The sequence below is a fragment of the Myotis nattereri genome (genome assembly GCF_964212035.1).
Source record: "Myotis nattereri genome assembly, chromosome: 9".
Classification (NCBI taxonomy): Eukaryota; Metazoa; Chordata; class Mammalia; order Chiroptera; family Vespertilionidae; genus Myotis; species Myotis nattereri.
The window spans coordinates 46,869,202-46,896,604 of record NC_138084.1 but is presented as its reverse complement, the minus strand read 5'-3'; the positions used below and the strand labels follow the sequence as shown (position 1 = coordinate 46,896,604).

Genomic DNA, 27,403 nt, shown 5'->3' with positions numbered 1-27,403 from the left:
ACATATTGAGAGGTACTAGTGTCCATAAAGGTTATCAGCTTGTCAGTTCTATTTGTAACAACAAATATAATTAAATTCAGTGTTAACTAGATTTATTATGGGAACTATTTTACAATATATACAAATATTAAAAAATCATGTTGTACACACGAAACTAGTATAATGTCACATACAAATTATATTGCAAAAATACGTAAGTAAATTGTGAATTACAAATTTTAGTCTTGCCCCCCCCCCCCACACACACACTGGAGGATATGCTTGTTGATTTTAGAACGAAAGTAATGAGGAGAGAGAAAGAAACATCAGTGTGAGAACATTGACTCGTTTCCTATGTACCCAAGCCGACCAGGGATCGAACGTGCAACCTTTCAGTATACGGGATGACATTCCAACCAACTGAGTCACACTGGCCAGGGCATAAATTTTAGTTTTAAATATTCTAACTCTGTACGATACAATACAGTAGCCATATGTGGCTCTTGAGCATTTGAAATATGGCTAGTGTGAATTGAAATGCGCTGTAAATGTAAAATACACAATATGTTTTGAATGCTTAGTACAAAAAAACCCATGTAAAATGGGTGAAAGGGGTCCAAAGGTACAAACTCCCAGTTATAAAATAAATAAGTCATGGTGATTAAATGTACAGCATGTTAACTACAGTTAATATTATTGTATTGCATATTTGAAAGTTGCTAAGAGATTTGAAATTAAAAACTCTCATAACATGTAAAACATTTTTGTAAGTATAAGAGATTTATTGTGGCTATCATTTCATAATGTATACACATGTTAAATCATGTTGTACACCTGAAACTAATATAATGTTATGTCAATTATACCTCATTTTTAAAAAGTAAATTTTAAAAATCAAGTGAAAAATATAAAATATCTGAAATTTTAAATATGGATTATATGTTGAAATGACATTGGAATACAGTGTTAAAATATATTATTGAAATTAATTTTTATGTCTTTTACTTTTATGAGTGAACTAGAAAATTTGAAATCATGTGGCTCATCTTATTTTCTATTAGACAGTACTTTGCAAGAGCCAGTGCTCTAACAAGAAAATCAAATAATATATAACCTATTTCTATATGCCTAAATCAACTATGACTACATTTGTAAAGTGGGGTAGAAAACATTTTGCACAATTTTTTTACTCTGGATTTCTAAAAATATTTGCAATTGTATCAAATTTTTGTGTGATTTCATATGTCTATATGATATGGAGGACATGCATAAATAATGTAAAAGCTTTTAGCCAACTCCTAAATGAGTGATATAGACAGTATTGATACTGTGGGCATTCTGAGGACAAAGCTGTTGCTGGAATCATTGGAAAGCTATCTCAGAGACTTTTGGGATTTTTATTTACCAGAAATTGAAGGATGAGCATATTTCAAGTGGGCAGAAAACAGTAAGCTGGAGGACTTGAATAAAGCCCACATAGGTAGTGAACTAGGTATGCTTAATGGATAGTGAACAGGCCTAAATGATTTGAATCAAGTATTTCATTGTAGAAGTGAGAGAGAATTGAAGAGTTAGGTTGACATTGAATGTCGGGACTCTGAGGCCACGGAAAGAAATCTGGATGAGTTTATATAGGTACCATAAATGGTATTTATGAACTGGGAAATGACATGAAAGCAGTAGTTTTAGAGCATTGGTTTGATTATAGGAGATTATCCAAAGGTATTTTGTGAAGTGAGAAGGTACAGTGATATCCTAAGAAACAGTGTGGCTCCGGGGGGGGGGGGGCGGGGGGGGGGCAGGAGGGGGAGGGAATAGGTTTGAGATGTAGGAAGGCAAAATCATCAAGACTTAGTGTTTAGAAGCACCCTGCTCGGTGTGGATTGGTTTGGCTTGATTGGTTGGCGCATCATCCTGTACACTGAAAGGTTGCAGGTTCGATTCCTGGTCAGGGAGCATACCTAGGTTGCAAGTTCTATCCTGGTCTGAGGGGGTGCATATAGGAGGCAACTGATCGATGTTTCTCTTGCTCTCCTTTCCTCTCTCTAAAATTAATAAAAACATATCCTTGGGTGAGGATTTAAAAAACAACAACACTTGGTCCCCGAAATATCAACAATAAAAATAAAGGTATTTTATGTGATACAGACAGTATTAATATGCTCAAAGTCACTAATCATCCAAGAGATGCAAATAAAATGACAATGAAGTACCATCTCACATCTGTCAGAATGGCCATCATCAACAAATCAACAAATGACAAGTGCTGGAGAGGATGCGGAGAAAAAGGAACCCTTGTGCACTGCTGGTGGGAATGCAGACTGGTGCAGCCACTGTGGAGAACAGTATGGAGTTTCCTCAAAAAACTAAAAATGGAACTCCCATTTGACCCAATGATCCCACTTCTAGGAATATATCCCAAGAAAACAGAAACACCAATCAGAAAGGATATATGCACCCCTATGTTATAGCAGCACAATTTACAATTGCTAAGACTTGGAAACAGCCTAAGTGCCCATCAGCAGATGAGTGGATTAAAAAACTGGTACATCTACCCAATGGAATACTATGCTGCTGTAAAAAGGAAGGAACTCTTATTATTTGCAACAGCATGGATGGATCTGGAGAGCATTATGCTAAGTGAAATAAGTCAGAGAAAGAGAAATATCACATGATCTCACTCATTTGTGGACTATAATGAACAACATAAACTGATTAACAAAAACAGATCCAGCCTAACTGGTTTGGCTCAGTGGATAGAGTGTCAGCCTGCAGATTGAAAGGTCCCGGATTCGATTCCAGGCAAGGGCGTGTACCTTGGCTGCGGGCACATCCCCAGTGGAGGGTGTGCAGGAGGCAGCTGATTGATGTTTCTCTCTCATCAATGTTTCTAACTCTCTAATCCTCTTTCTTCCTCTCTGTATTAACCCTTTGCAGTCGTTTGTCTACTCTCAGCCACCAAAGCTTTTTTACCGTTCGGGTCGTATGTCTGCTCTCAGCCACCACAGCAAGGAACCGTACGAATCTTAACTCTATTCATTCATGTATCAGTTCGTAATTTCTCTGAAAGCTCTTAAGTGTCTAAGCAACCTTGTCACGAACCAAAACATTGTCCCGACAAATTGGAGATATCGAAACTCAATGTAAACAAACGCGGTCGTTCCACACTCGCCATGCAAAACTCCGTGGTGAGTCAGTCGCCTTTTGAGAGTGAAGAAATCGACAAGCTTCGGAGATACTTCGCAGAATTTCAAATAAAGCTTTACAAACTACGTTTAACTGTAATTAAGCATTCTCGCTTGTTAAGATATTTCAAAACAATACTCCAAAATGGCAAAAAGAAAGTTACCGAAAGAAGTGTACTGCGAATCTGAAAGTAACGATGAAGAGTTTTATTTTGGCACCTTGAATACTGACTCTGATGTAGAAAGTGATAACGTTTGTAGTGATTCTACTAGTAGTGACGTAGTTCCAAAAAAGAATTAATAAATCTTGTTTATCCTTCATAATCTTGCATGTTATGTATCACTGCTCTTTCAATGGAAATTAATTCCGACCAGTACGACACCCATGTCCAAATTTAATACGACCGCAAAGAGTTAAGTCAATAAAAAATATATTTTTTAAAAACACAAAAAAAACAGAACAGATCCAGAGACAGAGAAGTATTGATCAGACTGTCAAATCTCACAGGGAAGGCAAGGGAGGGTGGGGGTAAGAAGAGATCAATCAAAGGACTTATATGCATGCATGTAAGTATAACCAATGGACACAGACCCTAAGGGGGTGAGGGCACGAATGGTGGGGCAGGGGGGCAATGGGAGGATAAAGACATACATGGAATACCTTAATCAATAAAGAAAAAATAAATAATAATATTTTTAAATACATTATGTAATGTTTTGTAATTTTGAAATTGTAAGATAACCAATACATCCCTTTATTACAGATGAGGATTTTGAAATTCATTGCTTAAAGACTTGACTAGAATCATAGTCCCCTTGTTTAAGTGGTGGTGCTAATAATTGATCCCAGATTTTTTTCTTCCTAATGTATTATCTTTGGCATCTACTTCATTCCCTAGGCCAGTGCCTCAGTTTTTGGTTCTTTATTACTTTGCATTACCAGTCAATCACTAAGTTTTATTATTTGTTTCCTAAGCATTTCTCAGATCTGCCCACTTCTCTCTGTACCACTTCTACCTTAGTTCAGGTGACTCTCATCTTTCTGGATTGATATTTTCCTGAATTTCTTGAGATCTTTTTAAATCACAGAGCACTCTTTTGCCTAAATTTTTAAAATAAAATGTGTTCTTGTTAGCCTAGCCTTATAAGGCTTTTTCTCTGTTCATGCCTCTAGTTCATGATCACTTTGTTTTTCAGCTTTTTGTATCTGCAGTTAATTCTGTAAGCAATGTCCTTCCACCCTTTTTTCCACTCCACCCTCAATCCCATACTTCAGGTCTTAGCTTAATGTAATTGTCTGTTTACTTGTCTATAACCACCTCTCCTGGCTTCCTTTACTTCCAACTCACTTAAGTAGGCTCATTAAGGGCAGAGGTTATTTCTTGCTAAATAATAGTGGACCTACAGAAATTTGTTGAATGGCTAAATGTGTTTATACCTGTAGGTTCTAACAAGTTGGAAGTAGCTTTTTTTAAAATATATATTTTATTTTATTTTTTAATATACTTTATTGAGTTTTTTTAAAAATGTATTTTATTGATTTTTTACAGAGAGGAAGGGAGAGGGATAGAGAGTTAGAAACATCGATGAGAGAGAAACGTCGATCAGCTGCCTCCTGCACACTCCCCACTGGGGATGTGCCCGCAACCAAGGTACATGCCCTTGACCGGAATTGAATCTGGGACCCTTCAGTTCGCAGGCCGGATACTCTATCCACTGAGCCAAACCGGCTAGGGCTGGAAGTAGCTTTAATGGAGAATAGAGTCTGAAAGAATGACTGAAAAGAATTAGTCCATCATTTCCCATACTGTACTTCAGAGCATTGTATCCTACAGGATAATGTGTGTTTCCCAAAAAAAGGCTCCATAATCAAATATAGTATTAGGAAGTGCTGCAAATTATGTCCCTATCTTGGATATTCACTGTGCACATAGGAACAATCAATAAAGGCTTCAGGAAGTTCTGCGGTATAAAAAAAAATTAATCTAGCATTTTCCTAACACTTTGATTATGAAACCCCTGATTTCTCTTAGGTTACTAATGGTTTTTGTTATTGGGAAATGCTAAACTTGACTGGCTGTGTGTGTTCTTCATTTTCCTCAGATCTAATTAATATAATTAAACAATATAATTAGATCATGGCCAAGGGATATTTGGAGGGACTCCAGTTATTATAATTAGAAGAGAGAATCTGGAGAAAGATATAACAATCTTCAAATATTTAAAGGCTCCAATAGAAGGGGAATTGAAAGTATAAGAGAAAAAGAGCAAGAACCAGGGAGGAAGGCAGATTTTGATTTTGTGTAAGGGTAACTTTCTAATAATTAGAGCCTTGGAGGTAAGTAAATTTTCCCTTCCTGAAGGTTATCAAGCGTTCATCTGTAAGGATGCTATAGAGGAGTTTAGCACAATAGATAAGGGATAGATTGGAAGAGTAGTTTTCTGAAACAGTTTGAAAACTATTAGACTACTGAGATATTTGTCACCTTGGAATATATGTTCCTTGATTTCTTTCTAATTCTATGAGTCTATGTTGGTCTGCAGTCTCAGAAAAGAAACCAAATATGTGTTATGAAAGACAATAGAAATTTTAGTTGTATAGTTAAGTACTTTTTTGATGGGGTATTTTTTATAGACTTTATTTTTTAGAGCAGTTTTAGATGCACAGAAAAATTGAACATAAAGTACAGAGAGTTCCCATATGTTTTCTTCCCCACTGTCCACATCCTGCACCACAGTGGTACATGTGTTATAATCAATGAACCTACACTGACAACATCATGATCACCCACAAGTCCACAGTTGACATTTGAGTTTATAATTATTTGATGATATTTTGGAAGAAAATGTGAATATACCTGCTCATCTTTCAGGAAGTAATTTTCAGTTGTTTTCTTGCCCTAGTTTACTCTTTTCTGACTCAGAGATCTAAGAGATATTTAAAATCCACATCTTTTTTGAAAAATTATTCAGTGTTGGGGAATGTTCTTTTTCTATAAATTAAATGTTTACAATTTTTTAAAAAAATTTTGTTTGCTAAGAGTATTTTTTCTTTATTTTAAGTACCAAAAGAACTGGTGGAGCTTCATTTGAAGTTGATGAGGAAGATTGGCAAATCCGTTACAGCAGACAGATGGGAAAAATATTTGATCAAGGTAAATATTTGAAAATTGCCTTCTCTATTAAAATATTACTGTACCTAACATGAGTTTGTTATGTTTCATATTAAGCTTAAAATTTTTAAAAGTCTACTGAAAGTTGCAAAATATTACTTAGAAATTCAGATTACTATCAGTATGTGATTCTCTTTTGCAGCTACTAAGCAATAGTCTTGAGTCCTAAAGCTAGCTTTCAGAGATATTGTATCTCTTTTTTACCTAGTAACATGCTTAGGACTTTTCATGTCTTCTCATTTAATCCTTAAAATCATCCTGATCAAATCAGGTAAGATACACGTAAGGCCCAAGAAAGTCATCAAAGTTACCAGCAAGGCCAAACCTATCCTTAATGAGAACAACCTAGGTAATCATAAAACGGTTATTTATGATGAACCCTATTTAAGGCAAGACCAATTCCAGGGAAAATTACCTGGAATTGCATCTAAGAACCACACCATTTTTGGAAGCCTAAGCTGATGTATGTACCTACCTTCATGATGGCCCCGGGGGTATTCTGAATCTATGACATAGCAGAATATTAGGTTGTATTTTATTTATTTATTTATTTATTTATTTATTTATAAAATATATTTTTATTGATTTCAGAGAGGAAGGGAGAGGGAGAGAGAGATAGAAACATCAGTGATGAGAGAGAATCATTGATCAGCTGCCTCCTGCACTTCCAACACTGGGGATCAAGCCTGCAACTTGGGCTTATGCTCTAACCAGGAATCAAACCGCCACCTTCTGGTTCATAGGTCAACACTCAACCACTGAGCAACACCAACCAAGCTAGATTATATTTTTAGATGATTGGAAAACCATGTCATTTTCTTGTCTTCTTTAATATATAAATGTATGTTTACATAGATACATGTATTTTTATAATGTTCTTTTTTTGGTGGGGGAATATATATGATTATACAGTGCTATGAAAAGAGGAAACAAGAGTTGCTTGTTTTTATTATAAAAATCACATGTGCTGTTCCAATTATCTTTGCTGTATAACACACCACTCCAAATTAAGTGACATAAAACAATAATCATTTTAGTCAGCTCACTGATCCTTTGGGTCAGGAATTTGGAAAGTTCACTTGCACCATACTCTGTTGGTTGAAGTAGCCACAGTTCTCCCTAGTTCTGTGAGAGGAAATAGAGACCCCAAACTCTCAATGGTAGTAGTGGCTTAACTTTTGAAAAACTCAATATGAAATATATTTCGATAATTTTGCACAAGTTTGAAACATTGCAAAGTTGGCTCAGCATTTCAAAAATTCAATGCTACGGGATTTTCTAAAAGCCCTAATTAATTAATGTTTAATTAAAAATCTGAACTATGTTGCCATGGTCAGGTGGCTTAGTTGGTTGGAGTGTTGTCCCATAAACCAGAAAGGTTGCAGGTTTGATCCCCAGTCTGGGCGCTTAAGGAAGGCAATGGATCAATGTTTCTCTCTCTCTCTCTCTCTCTCCACTACTCTCTCTCTAAAATCAATAAAAACATATCCTTGGTGAGGGGTGTGTGTGTGTGTATGTGTATGTGTATACATTTATATTGCTTGGCCAGACTGTCTCAGAGGTTGAGCGTTGACCCATGAACCAACAGGTCCCAGTTCGATTCCCGGTCAGGGCACATGCCCAGGTTGCAGGCTCTATCTCCAGTGGGGGTGTGCAAGAGGCAGCCAATTGACATCTCTCATAGATGTTTCTCTCTATCCCTCTCATTTCCTCTTTCTCTAAAATCAATAAAAATAGCCCTAGAGTGTTGGCCTGTGGACTGAAGGGTTCCAGGTTTGATTCTGGTCAAGGGCACATACCCCTGGCAGAGGGAACCAATTGATGTGTCTCTCTCACACATTGATGTTTCTCTCTCTCTGTCTCTCCCCTTCCCTTCCAATCTCTCTAAAAATCAATGGAAAAATATCCTCAGGTTAAGATTAACCAAAAAATAAAATAAATAAATAAAATCAATTAAAACATATTTTAAAAATATATATGAAATATGTTAAACTGTGAATGACAGTAGAGCAAATTTTTAGCTATTTAAAGTGCTTTTTTCCCCTTCTTTTTTTTTTTTTTTTAAGGTTAGGAATGTCTCCTCTCCCCCCCCCCCCTTTTTTTTTTTAAATATATTTTTATTTTTAGAGAGAGAGGAAGGGAGAGGGGAGAGAGAGAGAAACATGGATCATCTGCCTTCTGCTCATCCCCTACTGGGGATTAAACCTACCACTTAGGCATGTACTTTGGGAATTGAACTGGAAACCTTTTGATGCACAGGATGCCGCCCAACCGTGCCTCTCTAGCCAGGGCTAAAGTGCTTTTTAAATACCTGCAAAGTTGCTGTTTTTCCTTTAACAAAATATTTAATGATTAACAGTCAGGGACCTGGAGCTTAAAAAGAGGTGGTAGAAATTCAGGACATAGATTTTAACATATTTAAAGAGTATAGTCCTTTGTAAATAGATCTGTTTATTAAAGTGGGTTTGTTTCTTAGAACTGAGAAAGAAATACCTTGTATAATAATTCCAGCTCTGCTTTGTCCCTTGTGTCTTAGTTTTTTGTAAAATCTGAGAGATGGAATGAGGTGATTTTATAAATTCTAAACCCTTTCAGTTTTTCAGTCATAACAAAAGGTTATGGCTAAATTTTTTTGAATTGAGATATATTCATATAACAAAATTTGCCCTTTGAAAGTATATAATTCAGTGGGTGTGTTTTTGCATATTCACAAGGTTGCGCAATCATCAGTATCTAAACCAGAATATTTTCATCACTCCAAAAAGAAAATACATAGCCATTAGCTGTTACTACTCCTTCCCTGAGTCCTTAGCAACCACTAATTTATTTTGGGCTCTATGGATTTGCCTATTCTGATGTTTCATATATATAAAATCATATAATATGTGGCCCCTTGTGTCTGGCTTCTTTTAGTTAGCATGTTTTAAAGGTTTATTTGTGTTGTAGCATGTATCAGAGCTTTGTTTCTTTTGCCCTGGCCTGGTGGGTCAGTGGTTGGAGCATTGTCCTGTACACCAAAGGTGCGGGTTTGATATACAGTTGGGCAAGAACTGTCTTTTTATGCCTGAATAATATTTTAGTGTATGTATGGATAACACCACATTTGTTTAACCACTTAAAAGTTTATGACATTTTGTTTGTTTCCATCTTTTAGCTATTTTGAATAATGTTGCTATGAACATTTATGTACAGGTTTTTGGGTAGACCATGTGGTTCCATTTCTTCTGAATATGTATCTAGCGTGGAATTATTGGGTTATATGATAATTCTATATTTAACTTTTTGAGAAACTGCCAGACTTTTTCAAAGCAGCTGCGCATTTAAAATTTTTACTAGAAATGTATGAGAATTCCAACTTATCCCTCCTCACCAACACTTAACTATGTGTTATTAATTGATTGATTTAAACCATGCTGGTGGGTGTGAAGTGTTGTCTAAATGTGGTTTTGATTTGCATTTATCTTCTCTCTTTAAAGACCTTATTTTCTAATACAGACATTGGGGATTAAATTAAGGTTTTAATATGTGAATTTTGAGGAGACACAGTTCAGTCCATAACAACCCATGAAATATTTTGTTGGAGGAAAGTGATTGTGCTAATTAATAAAAAGGGAAGGAGGGGGTTAAAAACTGCTACTTTCATAAACTATGTAGTTCCTTCAACATAAGAATTTATTTAATCATCACCTGAGGATATTTTTACTTTTAATTTTTTTTTTTTATAGAGAGAGGAAGGGAGAAGGAGAGAGAAAAACATTGATGTGAGAGCAATACATAGATCGGCTGCCTACCGCATGCCCCCTAACAGGGATTGTGCTCAAAACCCAGGCATGTGCCCTGACTGGGAATCTAACCAGCAACTTTTTGGTGCATGGGAGGATGCCCAAGCAACTGAGCCACACTGGCCAGGGCAACATGATAATTTATTAAAATTGCATTTACATGTAGCTTTTTAAAAACGTATTTTTATTGATTGTTTAGAGAGAGGGAAAGAGAGAGAAACATCCATGTGAGAAACACTGATCAGCTGCCACTTGCATGCTCCCTACCAGGGATCAAGCCCAAAATTGAAATCGTGCATGTGCCAATCGATCTGGCAACCTTTTAGTGCACAGGAGGACATCTGACCAACAGAGTCACACCAGCCAGGGCTTACATGCAACTTTTTAAGAGCCCATTTATTTTGTAAACTTACACTTATAAACTGTCTTTTCTGGGATTCTAGATCTCTCTTTATTTCTTAGTAATTTAGATTCATAGAATCTTAAATGATGCAAACAATTCAGGTATTACCATTGGCGTGAGGATTTGTTGAGATCATTAAAACTTTGGTTTATATTATTTTTTACTTCTGTAAATTTTTGTGGAATCTGATTGTAGTGATTTCTAGACTCAGGATTAAAAGCATTGAATTAAGAAACAAGAGTCCTAACTCTCTACTATTAATTAAGATTTTGATCCTAGGAAATAAGTTTCATAAATCTGTGACTTGGCATATCCTTCCAGTTAGAGCATAAAAGAATATTGAGAAAGATGAATACCCTGAATCTCAATTTTGTGAATCATCATGTAGTAATGACAGTTACGAAAGTACTTTGCAAAATAAAATTTGTAGAAATGCAACTTGCCAGTTTCGCCAGTAATTTGCTTTAATTTCTAAAGTAAATAAATGATTTATTTTCTTTTGAGTGTATGTTAAAACTCCCTTGGAAGTTAAAAAATGACCCTACTTACTCTTGTTATTGCCTAGTTTTTGGTAAGTGGTTTACTCCAAAATAAAAATGACAGAAGGAGAAACTATGCTGTAAACTTTCTCTTACTATCCTAATGGATGGGATAACTTGGATTCTAACATATTGTGAAATTCCACCCCGTTGTGGTTGTGGTAATAACAACATGTACTTCATGCTGTCTTTGAAATTCATTAACACTTATAAAATGCCCACTTGAAAATTTTTGAGTAACATTTTGTTTAAAAATAGTAATACTGAATTAAAAATATAAATTACATTATAATCAAGCTTTTTAAAAATTGCCAGCATACGCTTTGTTCACTTCTTCACTTTCTACTTAATCTTCCCTATCTGGTTTCTGGCCCCACTGGGCCACCAGAAAATGACTCTTGTCAAAATGAACCTTACCAAATTCAGTGGACATTCTTCAGTTCTTGTTTACTAAACTTTATCATTCTTCCAAAGCTGAATCTTTTTAAATCTCTTTCCTTGGTTTCTTCCTACCTCTAATTGTGCTATCATATTACCTTTTGCTGGCTCTTTTCTCTGACCCCTGAAACATTTCATGTGTAGCACACAGTGCAGAGTTATCTAATAGAAAGGCTGGGAGATGTCATAACATAATTCATTTTAACACAGGATCTAACCATAAATATGGTTAGCTAAGAATCCACAGCTGCTAAAGTTAGCAGATTTTCATCCACCTATTTATTTATTTTTATTTTTTATTTTTTAAAATATGTTTTTATTGATTTCAGAGAGGAAGGGAGAGGGAGAAAGAGATAGAAACATCAGCGATGAGAGAGAATCATTGATTGGTTGCCTCCTGCACACCCCGTACTGGGGATCGAGCCCACAACCCAGGCATGTGCCCTTGATGAGAATCGAACCTGGGACCCTTCACTTCGAACGCCAATGCTCTATCCACTGAGCCAAACCAGCTAGGGCTCATCCACCTATTTAGTAGACATTTTTTGATGGCCTACTCTGTAAGGGACTTGGTAAGTTACTACAGGAGATATATGAGACATTGATGTTTATGAGTCTGGAGTTCAGTAAAGAAAGAAAACTAAAGTAAGCACACAAGTAAAGATAATGCCAGGCAGAATGTCAATGCTTGAAGTGAAGTGTGTTATCAGGATAAAGTATTTTGGGGGCAATGCAGAGAAACTGACAATTTTCTCATCTTTTCAATGTTTGCGGTAAAGATTATTGCTGGGACTGGCCAACAGCTGCTGAATGATGGATGAACAGATTACTCCAGCACAATTTCACTATGAAAGAGAGGGCTAAGGGACAGCCTGGCTGTAGCAGCCAGGCAGCCCCGATTGCCTACCTAGTTAGTCTTTTGTTGTAACAGCAGTTTGAGATAAAGTTTATCTTTTAGAAACAATCAATAGGCTGAGTAATCTTGGGAGGGCACTTGTCTTTACATTGTCCTCTAGGCAAGGGTATCCAGGGATCAAGCACAACAATTCCTTGTTTGGGAAGGTCAAGGAGTAATCAGGGACGCCACCTTCAACACTCCCCTAAGTCTCCCCCAAGTCAGAATTCCGATAAACAGGGCAGGCGACCTTCCACACACTTGCATTTTCTCGGAATATCCTCCTTACAAACTTTCCAACCAAGTCTCATGCTTCCCCACAGATTATGACTGATAAAAAATAGATAAGCATTGATCTCTTTCCTCCCTTCTAAATAATAGTGTTTAGGAAAAGAAAGTGAAAGATATAAGTAGACCGCAAAGGGAAGGTAGGAAGTATTCAACATGAAATCATACTTAGAGAAGTGGTCACTTGGTGATATTTATGGAAGACATTTAGAACAGCTGGCATGGGTTATATATGGTAGGCGAAAGTTTGGCCCTCATGATCTTTGCTCCTTATTGTTAAATTCATGTATATGTTATATGACAAATGGGCTTTATAGATGTAATTAAACTTATTTATCAGTTGACCTTAAAATAGGGAGATTATTCTGAGTTATCCAAATGGACTCACTGTAAATTATCTGAGCCCTTAAAAACAGAAGAGGTATAGGCAGAAGAAGTCAGAGATACTTGAAGTGTTAGCAGGACTCAACACACTGGTAGCTTGAATGTGGAGGGTCACATGGAAAACACAAGAAGGAAGTGAATTCTTCCAACATGCTGAATGGGTTTGGAAGTTGGTTTTTGCCCAGAGCCCCCAGAGAGGAACACGCCCTGCCAAAACCTTGATATCACCTTTGTGAGACTGTAAGCAGAGAACCCAGCCAGCCAAGCTGGGCTATACAGGACTTGTGACCTACAGAAACTATGAGCTAATAAATGGGTGTGGCTTTAAGATGCTAAATTTGTCCCTAGCCAGATTGGTTCAGTGGCTAGAACATTGGCCTGCATATTGAAGGGTCCCAGGTTTGATTCTGGTCAAGGACACATAATCAGGCTCGATTTCCCTGCCCTGGTCGGGGTGCATATAGGAGGATTAACAAAAAATAAAAAAATTAAATTGAAAAACAGATACTAAATTTGTAGTATCTTATTACACAGCAGTAGAAAACTAATACAGATTTATTCTATTAGGGGTTTATAATTGGATTAGAAAACTTGCCAATGATTGGCAGTTTCTAAAAATTTCTTACATTTTCATCAAAATGTGCTCTTTCTCTATAAAAAACAAAAGATACTGTTAAGATAACTTTTTTAATAGAGGCTACCACACCTCAGGCCTTTATCGTCTCTTGCCTAAACATTTACCTTCTAATTGGTCTCCTAGCTTTTAGTGTACACTTTTCTACTACCTTCTCCTCACTGCTACAAGAGTGACCTTTAAACACAAAGTTTTAAAATTAATTATTATATTGCTTTCAGAATTATTTGGTGGTTCTCCTTCATTTAAAAGTCTAAACTCTGTCATAACATTCAGTGGTCTTAATAGTTGAGCCACTTTTCTCTAGCCATATCTAATGACATCTTCTCCTATGTGCCCTACTAATATTCAGTGCCATTCACAGAACATGCTGTCTTTTTCATTCCTCAGAGTTTTTGCACATACTGTTATCTTCTGCCTGGACTGCCTCCCCACTAATTTATTTTCCTGGCAAACTTATTTATTCGTTTGATCTCAGCTGAAGCGTTACTTTCTCCTTGAGGCCTTCTAAGAATATATCCCTTCATGGATTTATGTGTAACTACATAAAAGAAACTGTTATGTAGTTTATATATTGAATGTTCACCATTTACCAGGCACTGTATTTAATTCTTTCTTTATATAGCTCACCTTTGAAATAGGTATTATCCTCATTTTATGCACAAGGAAATTGATTTTAGCAAACTAAATAACTTGTCCAATCTCAGATTGCTAGAAATGGCTGAGCTAGCATTCAAGCATAGGACTTTATGAATCCAATGCTTCAAAATACCACTTATATTGCCCCTCACATTTGCCTTTCTTGTAGATTGTAGGCATCTTGAATGCTTTTTAAAATCTTTTATGCATCAGTATTAGATGAGTTAATCATTTAGACAATTTGAGTTTTCTTTTACTTGGCTGCTAATAAACTTAACTCTATATTTACTTCTTAGTTGTACTCATTAGCTACATTGGTTAGTTTTCTGATAGAAATTTTTACCTTCCTTGTTACATGGCTCTTGATCTTTTGTGTTTCTCCTGTGGCACCATTGTATTTATGTATTTTAGAGAGCTGCTTCTTTTTTGTGTGAGTCAGTGGAATATAATTAATATACAATTCTGTTGTTGTTTTTTAAAATATTTTTTTCTTAAGAAAGGCTCCCTGCTCTTTTCTTAAAAAAAAAAAAAATATGTATGTGGATATTGTATTGATTTCAGAGAGGGAAGGAGAGGAAGAGAGAGATAGAACATCAGTGATGAGAGAGTTATTGATTAGCTGCCTCCTGCATGCTCCACACTGGGGATAGAGCCTGCAACCCGGGCATGTGCCCTGACCAGGAATAGAACCGTGACCTTCTGGTTCATAGGTTGATGCTCAACCACTGAGCCATGCTGACGGGGCTACAATTCTGTTTAAATCCAGAGCTAATATCTGGCATTTGTTAAGCCTGTTTCTTGACTTATAACAGACTAGAGCAGGGGTGGGCAAACTTTTTGACTCGAGGGCCACAATGGGTTCTTAAACTGGACCGGAAGGCCGGAACAAAAGCATGGGATGGAGTGTTTGTGTGAACTAATATAAATTCAAAGTAAACATCATTACATAAAAGGGTACGGTCTTTTTTTTTTTTTTTAGTTTTATTCATTTCAAACAGGCCGGATCCGGCCCACAGGCCGTAGTATGCCCACGGCTGGACTAGAGGCCCGGTGCACAAAATTTGTGCACCTGGGAGGGTGGTCCCTCAGCCCGGCCTGCACCCTCTTGCAGTCCCGGAGCCCTCAGGGGATGTCCGACTGACGGCAGTCAGACATCCTTAGTGCTGCCACAGAAGTGGGAGAGGCTCCTGCCACTTCCACTGTGCTCACCAGCTGTGAGCCCGGCTCACGGCTTCTGGCTAAGCAGCGCACTCCCTGTAGGAGCACACTGACCCAGGGGACAGCTCCTGCATTGAGCATCTGCCCCCTGGTGGTGAGTGTGTGGCATAGTGACCGGTCGTTCCACCATTTGGTCAATTTGCATATTAGCCTTTTATTATATAGGACTAGAGGCCCGGTGCACAAAATTCGTGCACGGGGGCGGATTCCTTAGCTCAGCCTGCCCCCTCTCATAGTCTGGGAGCCCTCAGGGGATGTCCTACTGACGGCTTAGGCCCACTCCTCCTGGGGAGCGGGCCTAAGCTGCAGTCTGGCCTCCCTCTGAGGGCTGATCTGGGGCTGCTGGGGCCGGGCGGCAGCAGCGGCTTGGGCACGCCCCGCTGCCTCTGCTCTGGGGATGCTGGGGGCCGGCCCGCCCCCCTGTGTGTAATTTTCTCAGGCTCTGGGCTGCGCCAGTGTGTGTTTCTCTCAGGCTCGGGGTACTGGTTGTGACAGTTACCACGTCCCGAGCTAATTTGCATAATATATATATATATATATATATATACACACACACACATACATATATATCTCCAGTCTAAGCTTTCCCTGCTAAGCATAACCAGTTAGCTACTACAAATCAGTTAGTGTTGGCATATTTTGTCATCTTTTATTAGTGGGTCCCTAAAACAGTTGAACTAAGGACTTATAAAATAAGTAGAAAATTTTAAAAAATATGTTTTTATTTATTTTAGAGAGAGGAAGGGAGACACACACACACACACACGATGTGAGAGAGAAACATTGATTGATTGCCTCCCCCACTCACCCCAACTGGGGACCAAACCCGCAACCTAGACATGTGTCCTGACCTGGAATCAAACTGGCGACCTTTTGGTGCACAGAACAACACTCAACCAACTGAGCCACAACAGCCAGGGCTAATGAGTAGGAAATTACCAGTTGCTTAACTTGACTGTAATGTTAAGTACCTAGAGAGGGCAGTGAGTGGTGGACTCGGGGTCACTTGAAAGGAAGTTATTGTGATAATCCAACTAAGCAATGAAGACATCTGAATTAGGGTTTTTGTAATAGTGGCAGAGAGGAGAGAGTGGGTATGAGAGCTAATTGAAAGGTAGAATCAGTAAGTCTTGGTAACTTGATAAGAGAGGGAAAGAGAAAGGTGTCTAGGTACTCAATCAAGGGCATTTATTTATCCTGCATTTGCCAACATATATTCTCCAATATTATCCAGAATGTAAAGGGACCTGAAAATCTAGCTGGTGACTTTTTTACTTCTAAGGTGAAATTACCCTTCTAAAGATAAAGAAATGCAGTGAGTGGAAATTTCAACTAATGAGGACCCATTAACCCCTTCCCTAGTCAGGTAGGCCTTGGCCTTATTGAGCTTCATATTCCTTTTACTTAGTAAGTCACAAAGAAATTTCTCTGCCAATTAACTGTCATATTTCCATGAAACTCCTCTATTTCCTTTGGTTAATGTTTTTTGATACCACACGAGCAGTTTCAGATATCTTAGCCATAGATAGTGAATACCGCCATGTTAATAAACAGATACCCGCCTCCAACAAATTTAATACCTCTGCCTTTGCTTTTCTACTGCCCTGCCTCCTGCCCATATAAAGGCCTTGAAAAGTAACGGGAAAGCCAGGTTTTAGTAAATTGTTCTTTAAAGGAAATCAAGCATGATTAGCCTCATAATACTAGTAATTGCTAAGAGACAGATGTAATTATTATTGCTATTTTTCTTCGATTGCAAAAGTGTCTTTGAGTAGACTGCAGGAACCTGCTTCTCCCCTCTAGAGGTGTTTTCCAAGTGTGCACACTTGTATTGGTCATGAACTTTCTGTTATATACTCAGAAGTATTGCTTCTTCATAGCCAGTTACTTACCTAGTAAACCATACCTATAACTCTAATATCAGGTGTTTTGAAAGAAGTTACATAAAAATAGAAATTTAAAGGTCTTTCCCATTGCTTGAGCTAAGCAGATAAGCCTGGGAAGTAAAAATAGGACCTCCTAAGTAAAAGTTCCTAAGTATAAAGACTTTAAGAACACATTAAAAAGTATTATATTAATGATATGTACATGTCTCTTGATTTTTGTCTAAGTTTAAAATGAGAGGGCTGATTATATAAGATTTATTGAGTACTTAATGGAGTATTGCATAAACGTCTTTTGACTGTTGCTTATAGTGTGAAAATAAGTATTTGTTGAAATTTAACAACTTGCAGAATGCAGCAGACACTCTACCTCATACCATAGGCAAAAATGAACTCAAAATGAATGAACAACTGAAATAAAAGTGCTGAAACTCTTTTTTTAAAAAAAAAAAATTTTATTGATTTTTTTTTAGAGAGGAAGGGAGAGGGATAGAGAGTTAGAAACATCGTTGAGAGAGAAACATCAATCAGCTGCCTCCAGCACACTCCCTACTGGGTATGTGCCCACAACCAAGGTATATGCCCTTGACTGGAATTGAACCTGGGACCCTTGAGTCCGCAGGCCAATGTTCTGTCCACTGAGCCAAACCGGTTAGGGCTGTTAAAACTCTTAGAATAAATCATGGGGATAAATCTTTATGATCTTGGATTTGGCAATAGGTGTTCAGATATGTCACCAAAAGCATAAGCAACAAGAGAAAAAATAGATTAATTGTACTTTATCAAAATTAAAAACTTTTGTGCATCAAAGGACATTACGAAGAAAGTGAAAAGACAGCCTACAGAATGGGAGAAAATATTTGCAAGTCATATAACTGATAAAAATTTAATATCCAGACTATAAAGGAACTCCTAAAACTTAACAACAAAAAGACAACCCAATTTAAAAATGAACAAAAGTTTTGAGTAGACATTTCTCCAAAGATATACAAAGATCAGTAAATTAGCACTTAAAAAAATGCTCAACATTATTAGTCATTGGGGAAATGCAAATCAAAACTACAGTGAGATATCACTTAACACCTAATAGAATGGCTATTTGTTGAAAAGGAAAGAAAAGAAAAGGCAATACTAAGTGTTGGTAAGGTTTTAGAGATAGTTAAAGCCTCATTTCTGATGGGAATGCAAAGTGGTGCAGCTGTTGTGAAAAAGTTTGGCAATTTCTCAAAAAGCTAAACATAGAATTGCCATAGGACCAAATAGTTCCACACCCTAGCTATATATTCAAAATAATTGAAAACAAATATTTGTATGCCAGTGTTTATTCCAACATAATTTATAGTAGCCAAAGGTTGAAACAACCCAAGTGTCCATCAACAGATAAATAGATAAATAAAATGTGATATATTCATGCAGTGGAATATTTTTCACCCTTTAAAAGGAATGAAGTTCTTTTATGTGGTAAGTGAAAGAAGCCAGACCCAAAGGACAAATATAGGATTATTCCACTTATATGAACTATCCTAAAATAGGCAAATTCAGAGACAAAAAAGTAGATTATAGATTACCAGGTGCTGCAAGTGGGAGGCAAATGGGAATTATTACTTAATGGCTAAAGAGTGTCTGTTTGGGTGATAAAAACGTTTTGGAAATAAAAAGTGGTAGTGGTTATACAACTTTGTAAATGTAATTAATGCCACTGAATTGTACATGTAATGGTTAAGATGGCAAATTTTATTTTTATTATATATGTATGTCTACAATAAAATTTATAAAAATACAAAAGCAGTTGTAAATCTAGCAGTAATCTCAGCTTTAATGTAAACACTGCAGTATTGGATGCAGAGCACAACAAGGGAAGCCATTTAGTATAACATAGGGTTAATTACTCAGATAATGAAGGCAGGAAATTAAATCAGCCACCAGTCATTTTATTGAAATTGTAGACACATTTATTTATATGTGTTTATATATATGCAAAACAAAAGTGTCATGAAACAGTGTTTATATACAGTTTGAAGAACACTGATCTACTTCCTGCCAACTTTTAAATCCTTCTATTTCTCCTCATGTTCCAATTGGTTCTTGTGTTGATTCTCTAGAACCATTTTCAGGTTTGCATTTATATAAGGGAGCTATGGTACAGCGAGTATCTGATAGGCATCTTCTTTATCTCATCTCTTTTACTAGCTACAAAACCTCCATTTTACAGATGAAGATCCTGAAATTCAGAGAGGTAATTGCTTTAACTCGAGATCACATTGATGATAGAGAGCCAGGATTTGCCTCTCAACCTGTTTGATACTAAAGTCTTATTGCCCTTTATGTCTAAATGAGTGATATAAAGCAGATTACATGGAAGGAGGTACTTACATTCTTTCCATTGAAGTGTATTTTAGGTTTATAATTAATCGTACCTAAAATATAAAGGTGCTATGATAGGCATTTTATTTTTCATGTTAGATTTATGTCACATACTTTCAGAGCACCTTTTTCTTGATGAAGATTTTAAACAGACTGCTTTTGAGAATAGTTTCTCAAATTTTTGACATGTATAAATGTGCCCAATGTATAGGTTAACTGCGATTCCAGCTGCCTGTCCCACTAATCCTGAGCTCCTTATCAGGAGTTGTAGTATCTTATTTATCCTGGTGTCAAGCACTGTGGCACACAGTAAATTCCTGATAAAATGTTTATGGAATGAACTAGTTAATTAATGCATGCACATCTGGCCAGTTGTTGGGGTTTTGGTGTTCTTTTGATTTTCAAAATCATGATGCTTGAGAAAACTTGCCATTGAACTTTTTCATGTATGTATTTTTAAGGAATTAAAGAAACATCCTTTTTATATAACCTTTAAAGCATTCTCATAGGCAGTGTTCCCATATATTCCCTTATAATAGTAGATTATATCAGTAGTTATACCAGAGAACGTTGATATAGTAAATATTTATTGTGTCACTATTAGCAAGATTCTGTTTTTGATAGGTACTGTAGGAAATGGAAAGATGAATCAAACTTCCTTTTGCTTTCAAAAATCTTGTTGTTTTACAGGATACCCACCTCTAATGAAATACTGTATGAGAAAATTATATTGTAAATAGTAAAGCCATATCTCTATATATAAAAGCCAAGTGACCAGAATGCTGGAATGACTGGTTGCTATGATACGCACTGCAGCGGTCCAATAGGCCCGATTAGGGGACGGCCCCTCTCCCCTGCCAGCCCTACCCCCGATCGGCTCCCTCCACCCCAATTGTGGGTGGGACTGACCGGCCAACCTCCCATGTCCCCTCCCCTTATTCCCCCCCACCCCACCACTGACCCGGGCCAGCTGGACCCCACCCATGCATGAATTCGTGTACTGGGCCTCTAGTATTAAACATAAAATGTTACTGCTTTTGTAAGATAAATGCACTACCAATCAGAATCTGCTTTTTCTAGAGTATCTTCGGCCAAGCTTAACTCAGGCTTCATTACCTTTCTCTTGAATTGTTGCAAAATAGGCTTTAATTGGTCTCTCTAACCTCAGAGTTTATCCTTCTGTCTTGCACAGTGCAACAGAACTATTTCCCATCAGTTCTTCCAAACACATGTTGAGTCCCCATATTTATAAGCCATGATCTACTTTCACAGCCTTGCTCACTACTTTCCTTTACAGCCTTGTCTCACCCATTCCCGGCCCCAAGTCCTCAAGATCCAGGGATCTAGGACTCAACATAAAGAGTTCCTCTATTCACCTTCACATTGACACATCATCACTCACATTCCTATTGCTTTACATATTGTGTGTTTTTTCTTCCTGAAATGCTCTTTATCTCCTTGTCTGGTAAGACCTAAGTCATCCTTCAGATCCTAGAAAAATGTCATCACTTGAATAAAACCTTCTTTAATTTCCCTTTATCCATAGTTTATAATTATATCAGTTACTTAGTTGGTGGATAACTCACTGATTACTTGTTTACATGACTTTGCATGCCCCCCCCCCTTTTTCCTTCTGAATTCTGAATTTCCTAGAGCTGAGCCTGACTGTTAATTCATCTCTGCCCCTCACCCCCCAGTACTTAATGTGCTCAGTAAATGTCTGGTTCAGTCCTCCAGAAATACTATTATTTATAAAACAGTTGGACATATTTAAATATTAGATCAGGGAGACTTGGTGAGGTGTAATTTGAGTATAAATAATGGAGTTAGATGATTTATAATTCTCAGTCTGGCCCTTATCCACATCTCCATTGGTGACAGCTGACCTGATTGGTATCTTAAATATATACTGATTTCACCAGAAATGACTAAAGATAGTAATTCTATTTCTCTTATTCTTTGGCTGAAGAACATACCCTCCTGAGGATAGCAGTACATCTATCTAACGCTTGTGAGAATTGACTGAGTTAATATATTTTAAAGCAGTTAGAACAGTAGTCGGCACATGGTAAACAGGAAATAAATGCTAGCTATTATTAGTCTAGTAAGAATTTATAATATTCTTTAAGATGTGTTGGCTATAGAAATTATAAGTGGTTAACTTAATAAAATTTTTAAATTAAAGCATTTTTATATGTTTCATACTTTGTCCCAGGTTAGGGATATGAAGAAGAGTAGACATAGCCCTTGACTTGTCAGTGCTCAGCCAAAAATTCTTCTTGACTCAGATTTGAAAAGATCCAGTGGAAAGATCTATGAACCAGTAACTTTGAGCAAAGACCCTTACCTCAAGCTCATTAGAGATCTCTTGTGAAGTCCCTTCTCTCAGGTATTCTCTTAATACCTTAGTCAAAAGCACTTTCATTCTTCCATTTTTTCATGCCAAGGAATCTAGATTTCACCATTGGCTTTTCTTACCAATCACCCTCCATCCACATCCGTTCTATCAAAAGTCCTTATGATTCTGCCTCTAAAATACAGCTGTCTACTTCTTTGTTATCACTACTACCAAGATAGTTCTTGTCATCATTATCTATTGCCTTAAAATTGGTGTTTTAGTTTCCATTCCTTCCCCTCTACAATCTTTTTTTAAAAATAAAACAGCTATTTTTGAAACATAAATGATAAATTTATCAATTTAAAACCATTGGGCCTGGCTGGAGTGTCTCAGTGGTTGAGCGTCGACCTATGAACCAGGAGGTCACAGTTCATGGCATAGGCCTGAGTCCTGGGCTCCATCCCCAGTACGGCATGCAAGAGGCACCTGATCAATGATTCTCTCTAATCATTGATGTTTCTCTTTCTCCCTCCCTCTTCTTTCCTCTCTGAAGTAAATAAAAAGAAATATTTAAAAAATGAAAAATAAAACACTCCATTGGCCTCATCATATCCTATCTAATAAAAGAGAAACATGGTAATTGGCGTACAACCGCTACCCTTCCCATTGGCTAATCAGGGCGATATGCAAATTAACTGCCAGCCAAGATGGCGGCCCGCAGCCAGGCAGCTTGAAACTAACATGAGGCTTGCTTGCTTCAGTGACGGAGGACTCCAACGTTCCCCACCTGCCGCTGCAGGCCTCTGAGCTGCAACTGTAAGCAACTATGTAACAAATATAGAAGCTAAACAAAGCCCCAGAAACCTGCTTTAGTCCGCCGGGCTTCAGCCAGCAGGATCGCAACATTGTAAACAAAGGCCAGAAACCTACTTTCAGCAGCGGAGGCCTAAGAGCTGGAGCCAAGCCTCAAAGCTAAAGCTGGCCAAGAATAAAAATAAAGAAAAGAAAAAAGGAGCGGTTGGGAGCTTTAGTCACCCCCAGCCTGAAAACAGCCCTCAGCCCCTCACCCAGACTGGCCAGGCACCCCAGTGGGGACCCCCACACTGAAGGGTGTATGACCAGCTACAAACAGCCATCATCCCCTCACCCAGGCTGGCCAGGCACCCCAGTGGGGACCCCCACCCTGATCCAGGACACCCTTCAGGGCAAACCAGCCAGCACCCACCCATGCACCAGGCCTCTACCCTATATAGTAAAAGGGTAATATGCCTCCCAGCACCGGGATCAGCGGAGCCGAGAGGCCTCCCAGCACCGGGATCAGTGTGACAGGGGGCAGCGCCCAAACCCCCTGATCGCCCTGTGGCTCTGTGTGTGACAGGGGGTGGGGCCACAACCTCCCTATCAACCCTGCTCTGTTCCTGACAGGGGAAGGCGCCCCAACCCCCTGATCAGCCCTGCTCTGTGCCTGATAGGGGGGAGCTCCCCAACCTCCTGATCGCCCTGCGGCTCTGTGTGTGACAGGGTGCGGCACCCCAACTTCCCCTCCCCCCATGGGCCCTGCTCTGTGTGTGACAGGGTAGAGCCATAACCTCCCCATCGGCCCTGCCCTGAGTATGAGAGTGGCGGCGCCCCAACTCCCTGATCGGCCCTGCTCTGTGGGTGATAGAGGGCGGCGCCCCAAACCCCTAATGGGCCCTGCTCTGTGCATGACGGGGGGTAGCGCCCCAACCCCCTGATTGGCCCTGCTCTGTGCATGACAGGGTACAGAGCCCCAACCCCCCTGATGGGCCCTGCTCTGTGCGTGACTGAGGGTGGCATCACAACCTCCCGATCTCCCTGCTCTGTGCATGACAGGGGGCGGCGCCCCAACCCCCCAATCGGCCGTACCCTGAGTGTGACTTAGAGTGGCATCACAACCTCCTGATCGCCTTGCTCTGTGCATGACAGGGGGCAGTGCCCCACCTCCCCAATCGGCCCTGCACTGAGCCCGACCAGGGGCTGCACCTAGGGATTGGGCCTGCCCTCTGCCACCCGGGAGCAGGCCTAAGCCAGCAGGTAGTTATCTCCCGAGGGGTCCCAGACTGCGAGAGGGCATAGGCTGGGCTGAGGGACCCCCCTCCCCTCCGAGTGCACAAATTTTTGTGCACCAGGCCTCTAGTTTGAAATAAAATTTTAATTCCTTACCCTGGCCTATATATTTTGGTTCTTGGCTACCTCTTTAACTTTATCTGCTGCTAAATTTCTCCCTTATTCTGCTTCAGCAGTTTTCAATCATTTCACCTCATGGCCCACAAACTGATTTCTAAAATTCTGCACACACCAAAAAATATGTAATATTTTTTGCTGATCTGACAAAAAAATAGGTATAATTTTGATCCATTCACATTGGACAGTTATTGTTGTGTTGTGTTGGCTGTTGTCTTTTATTTAATTGACTAAGGGAAAAGAGGTCAGTGCCCCTGACTAAAATAGTCAAGCGTTGCATGTTTTAAAAATTCTAGCAACACAAACACACACAAGTTGAAAATTGCTCTTCTACTTTATTTACATTGACGAATCTTTTCTCTTTTTCTAATTTGCCAAACCTTAAGGTCTTTTTGCTAGCTTGTTTCTTCTCCAGATCATCTTGTGGCTCATTTCTATTTTATCTCTCAACTTTTTGTGTCAACTTTTTAAAATGAGGTTTTCCACCCTGGACAGGTAGCTCAGTAAGTTAGAGCATCGTCCTGATATGCCACGGTTGAGGGATTGCTCCCTGGTCACGGCATATAAAAGAATCAATCAATGACTGCGTAAATAAGTGGAACAACAAATCTCTCTCTCTCTCTCTCTCTCTCTCTCTCTCTCTCTCTCTCTCTAAATAAATATTTAAAAATAAATAATAAAAGGAGGTTTTTCCCTCAGCACCCAATGCAAAATAGCACCAAAACTATCACATTTTATTTTCAGTATAGTGTTTGTCTTTACTTGAAAAATTATTTTATGTTTTTATTGATTTTGAGAGAGAGAGGAAGGGAAAGGGAAAAAGAGATAGTAACATTGGCTGCCTCTCCTGAGGATGGAGGTCACAACCTGGGCATGTGCCCTGATTCGGAATCAAACTGGTAACCTCTTAGTGCATGGAACCATGCTGAGCCACACCACCCAAGCTACTTGAATTATTTAAAATTTTACTTGTTTGACTGCCTCCTACAATGTAAGGTCCATGATGGCAGGTTGTCTGTCTTCCCCACCTCCTTGACTTAAGCTACTGACAACTACTAGTAGGTACTCAGACTCACTGGATAAATGAATCTTTCTAAATTTCATGTTTCTTAGTTTTAAAATAAAAATTTTCAATCTGAATGATTTCTTAGGATAAACAAATCCAGGTACTAAAGGCAATAAAGACAGATTTTATTGAAGTTGCTAGGTACTTTAATATTTTTATGTCTATTTCATAACCTTTTGTTGTTGTTGTTGTTGTTGTTATTGTTAATCCTCACCGAAGGACATTTTTCCATTGATCTTTTGGAGAGAGTGGAAGAGAGGGAAAGACAGAGAGAAACACTGTTGTGAGAGAAACACATCGATTGGTTGCCTTCACGCACCCAACCAGGGTCCCAGTAGGAGCCTGCAACCAAGGTACATGTCCTTGACTGGAATCGAACCCGGGATCCTTTGGTCAGCAGGCTGATGCTCTATCTACTGAGTCAAACCGGCTAGGGCTATTTCATAACCTTTAAGATCAGTATTATTCTTGCTCCCCTTTTATAGCTAAAGAAACTGGCTCACAGGTCGTAGAACCCATGGCATTTCTCCTGATGAGTCCCTATTATTGAGTAGAGTGGTTGTACAAATCTTTTTTCAGTCTGTTAGGTGGCTCTGGTTTTCCTGGAATGCTTGTATATGGAGAGAAGTCTAGAAATTTAAATTTATGCCTTCTGTATAATAAAAGCCTAAGCGACCGTTAAGGCGGAACAACCAGAACAACCAGTTGCTTGATGCGTACTGACCACCAGGGAACAGACACCGAATGCAGGACTGCCCCATGGTGGTCAGTGCGCTCCCACAGAGGCAGCAACACTCAGCCAGAAGTCCGGCTCACAGCTGGTGAGTGCAGCAGCAGTGGCAGGAACTTCTCCTGCCTCCGCAGCAGCGCTAAGGAGCAGCGAGCAGGCTGGCAGTAAGGAGCGAGGGGTCCAAAACTGCGACAGGGATGTCTGCTGAGGGCTCCTGGACTGCGAGAGGGTACAGGCCAGGCTGAGGGACTCTCCACCCCCTCCGCCAGTTCATGAATTTCGTGCACCAGGCCTCTAGTATTATATAGAACAGTGGTTCTCAATCTTGGCTGCACATTAGAATCACCTGGGAATCTTTTTAAAATCCTGATTTCTGGGCCTCATCCTCCGGAAATTCTGTTTCTTTGTTATGGGGTGGGGCCACAACATTCGTAACAAAGAAACAGAATTTCCGGAGGATGAGGCCCAGAAATCAGGATTTTAAAAAGATTCCCAGGTGATTGTAATGTGCAGCCAAGGTTGAGAACCACTGATATAGAAGGTCTGAAATGGCAAGCAATGAAATCTTTACCCATAAATAGGAGAACATTTAATTGCAAAGTAGCTTGATTTTAAATATGCCTATAGTTTGGCATGTTTTTTTAAATTTTCTGTTCTAGTCATAGATATTAATAAACTATTGTGCTTGCCATCCAGGAACTTCTAGGCCAAATTGAGAGACAAAATCAGATAATTACTTGCATCTGGGAAAATGTGCCACAAAAATATGTATAATATCTTTGAGAGTCAGAGGAGAGAGCTGCAGAGATCGGTACTTACCTTAAATTAGTCAGCAGTCAGCAATAAACATTTCGGTGTGTTTAAGTAGTATGCATTTGGGGTTGGAACTGGATTGCATTGTTTGTTACAGACTTTTTCCTTTATAAACATATAATATCAAGAATACTTACCATAATCATACAGCAAAACTATCTATTAAATAAAACTTTTATGTATTAAGATATTAACTTTCTCTGACAGATATGCCAAGAGTTTAATAGCACTTGGGCGTGGGAGATGGAGAAGAAAGGCTATCTCGAAATGAGTGTTGAATGCAAACTAGCGCTCCTAAAGGTAATAAGTTTATTATTTGTTACAATTATTTTAATTTAAAAATTCACTTTCACTCCTGGTTGAATTGGAAAAATAACTAGAAAGTAGACATTTCTGTTATTATTGGAAAAGGACATTAGATTTTTTCTTTTATTTTTTTTGGTGACA

The 27,403-nt window shown here is 38.6% G+C and overlaps 1 protein-coding gene across 9 annotated transcripts in view; it reads left to right on the top strand.

Moving 5' to 3' along the window:
* The window catches only part of RSF1 (remodeling and spacing factor 1), a 130,062-nt gene that overhangs the window by 38,236 nt on the left and 64,423 nt on the right, over window positions 1-27,403 (top strand). For all 9 annotated transcript variants that reach the window (XM_081100092.1, XM_081100091.1, XM_081100087.1 and 6 more), the window contains exons 2-3: window positions 6,228-6,319; window positions 27,164-27,256. In XM_081100092.1, coding sequence (XP_080956218.1) covers window positions 6,228-6,319; window positions 27,164-27,256 — 185 coding nt within the window. The remainder of the gene's footprint in view (window positions 1-6,227; window positions 6,320-27,163; window positions 27,257-27,403) is intronic.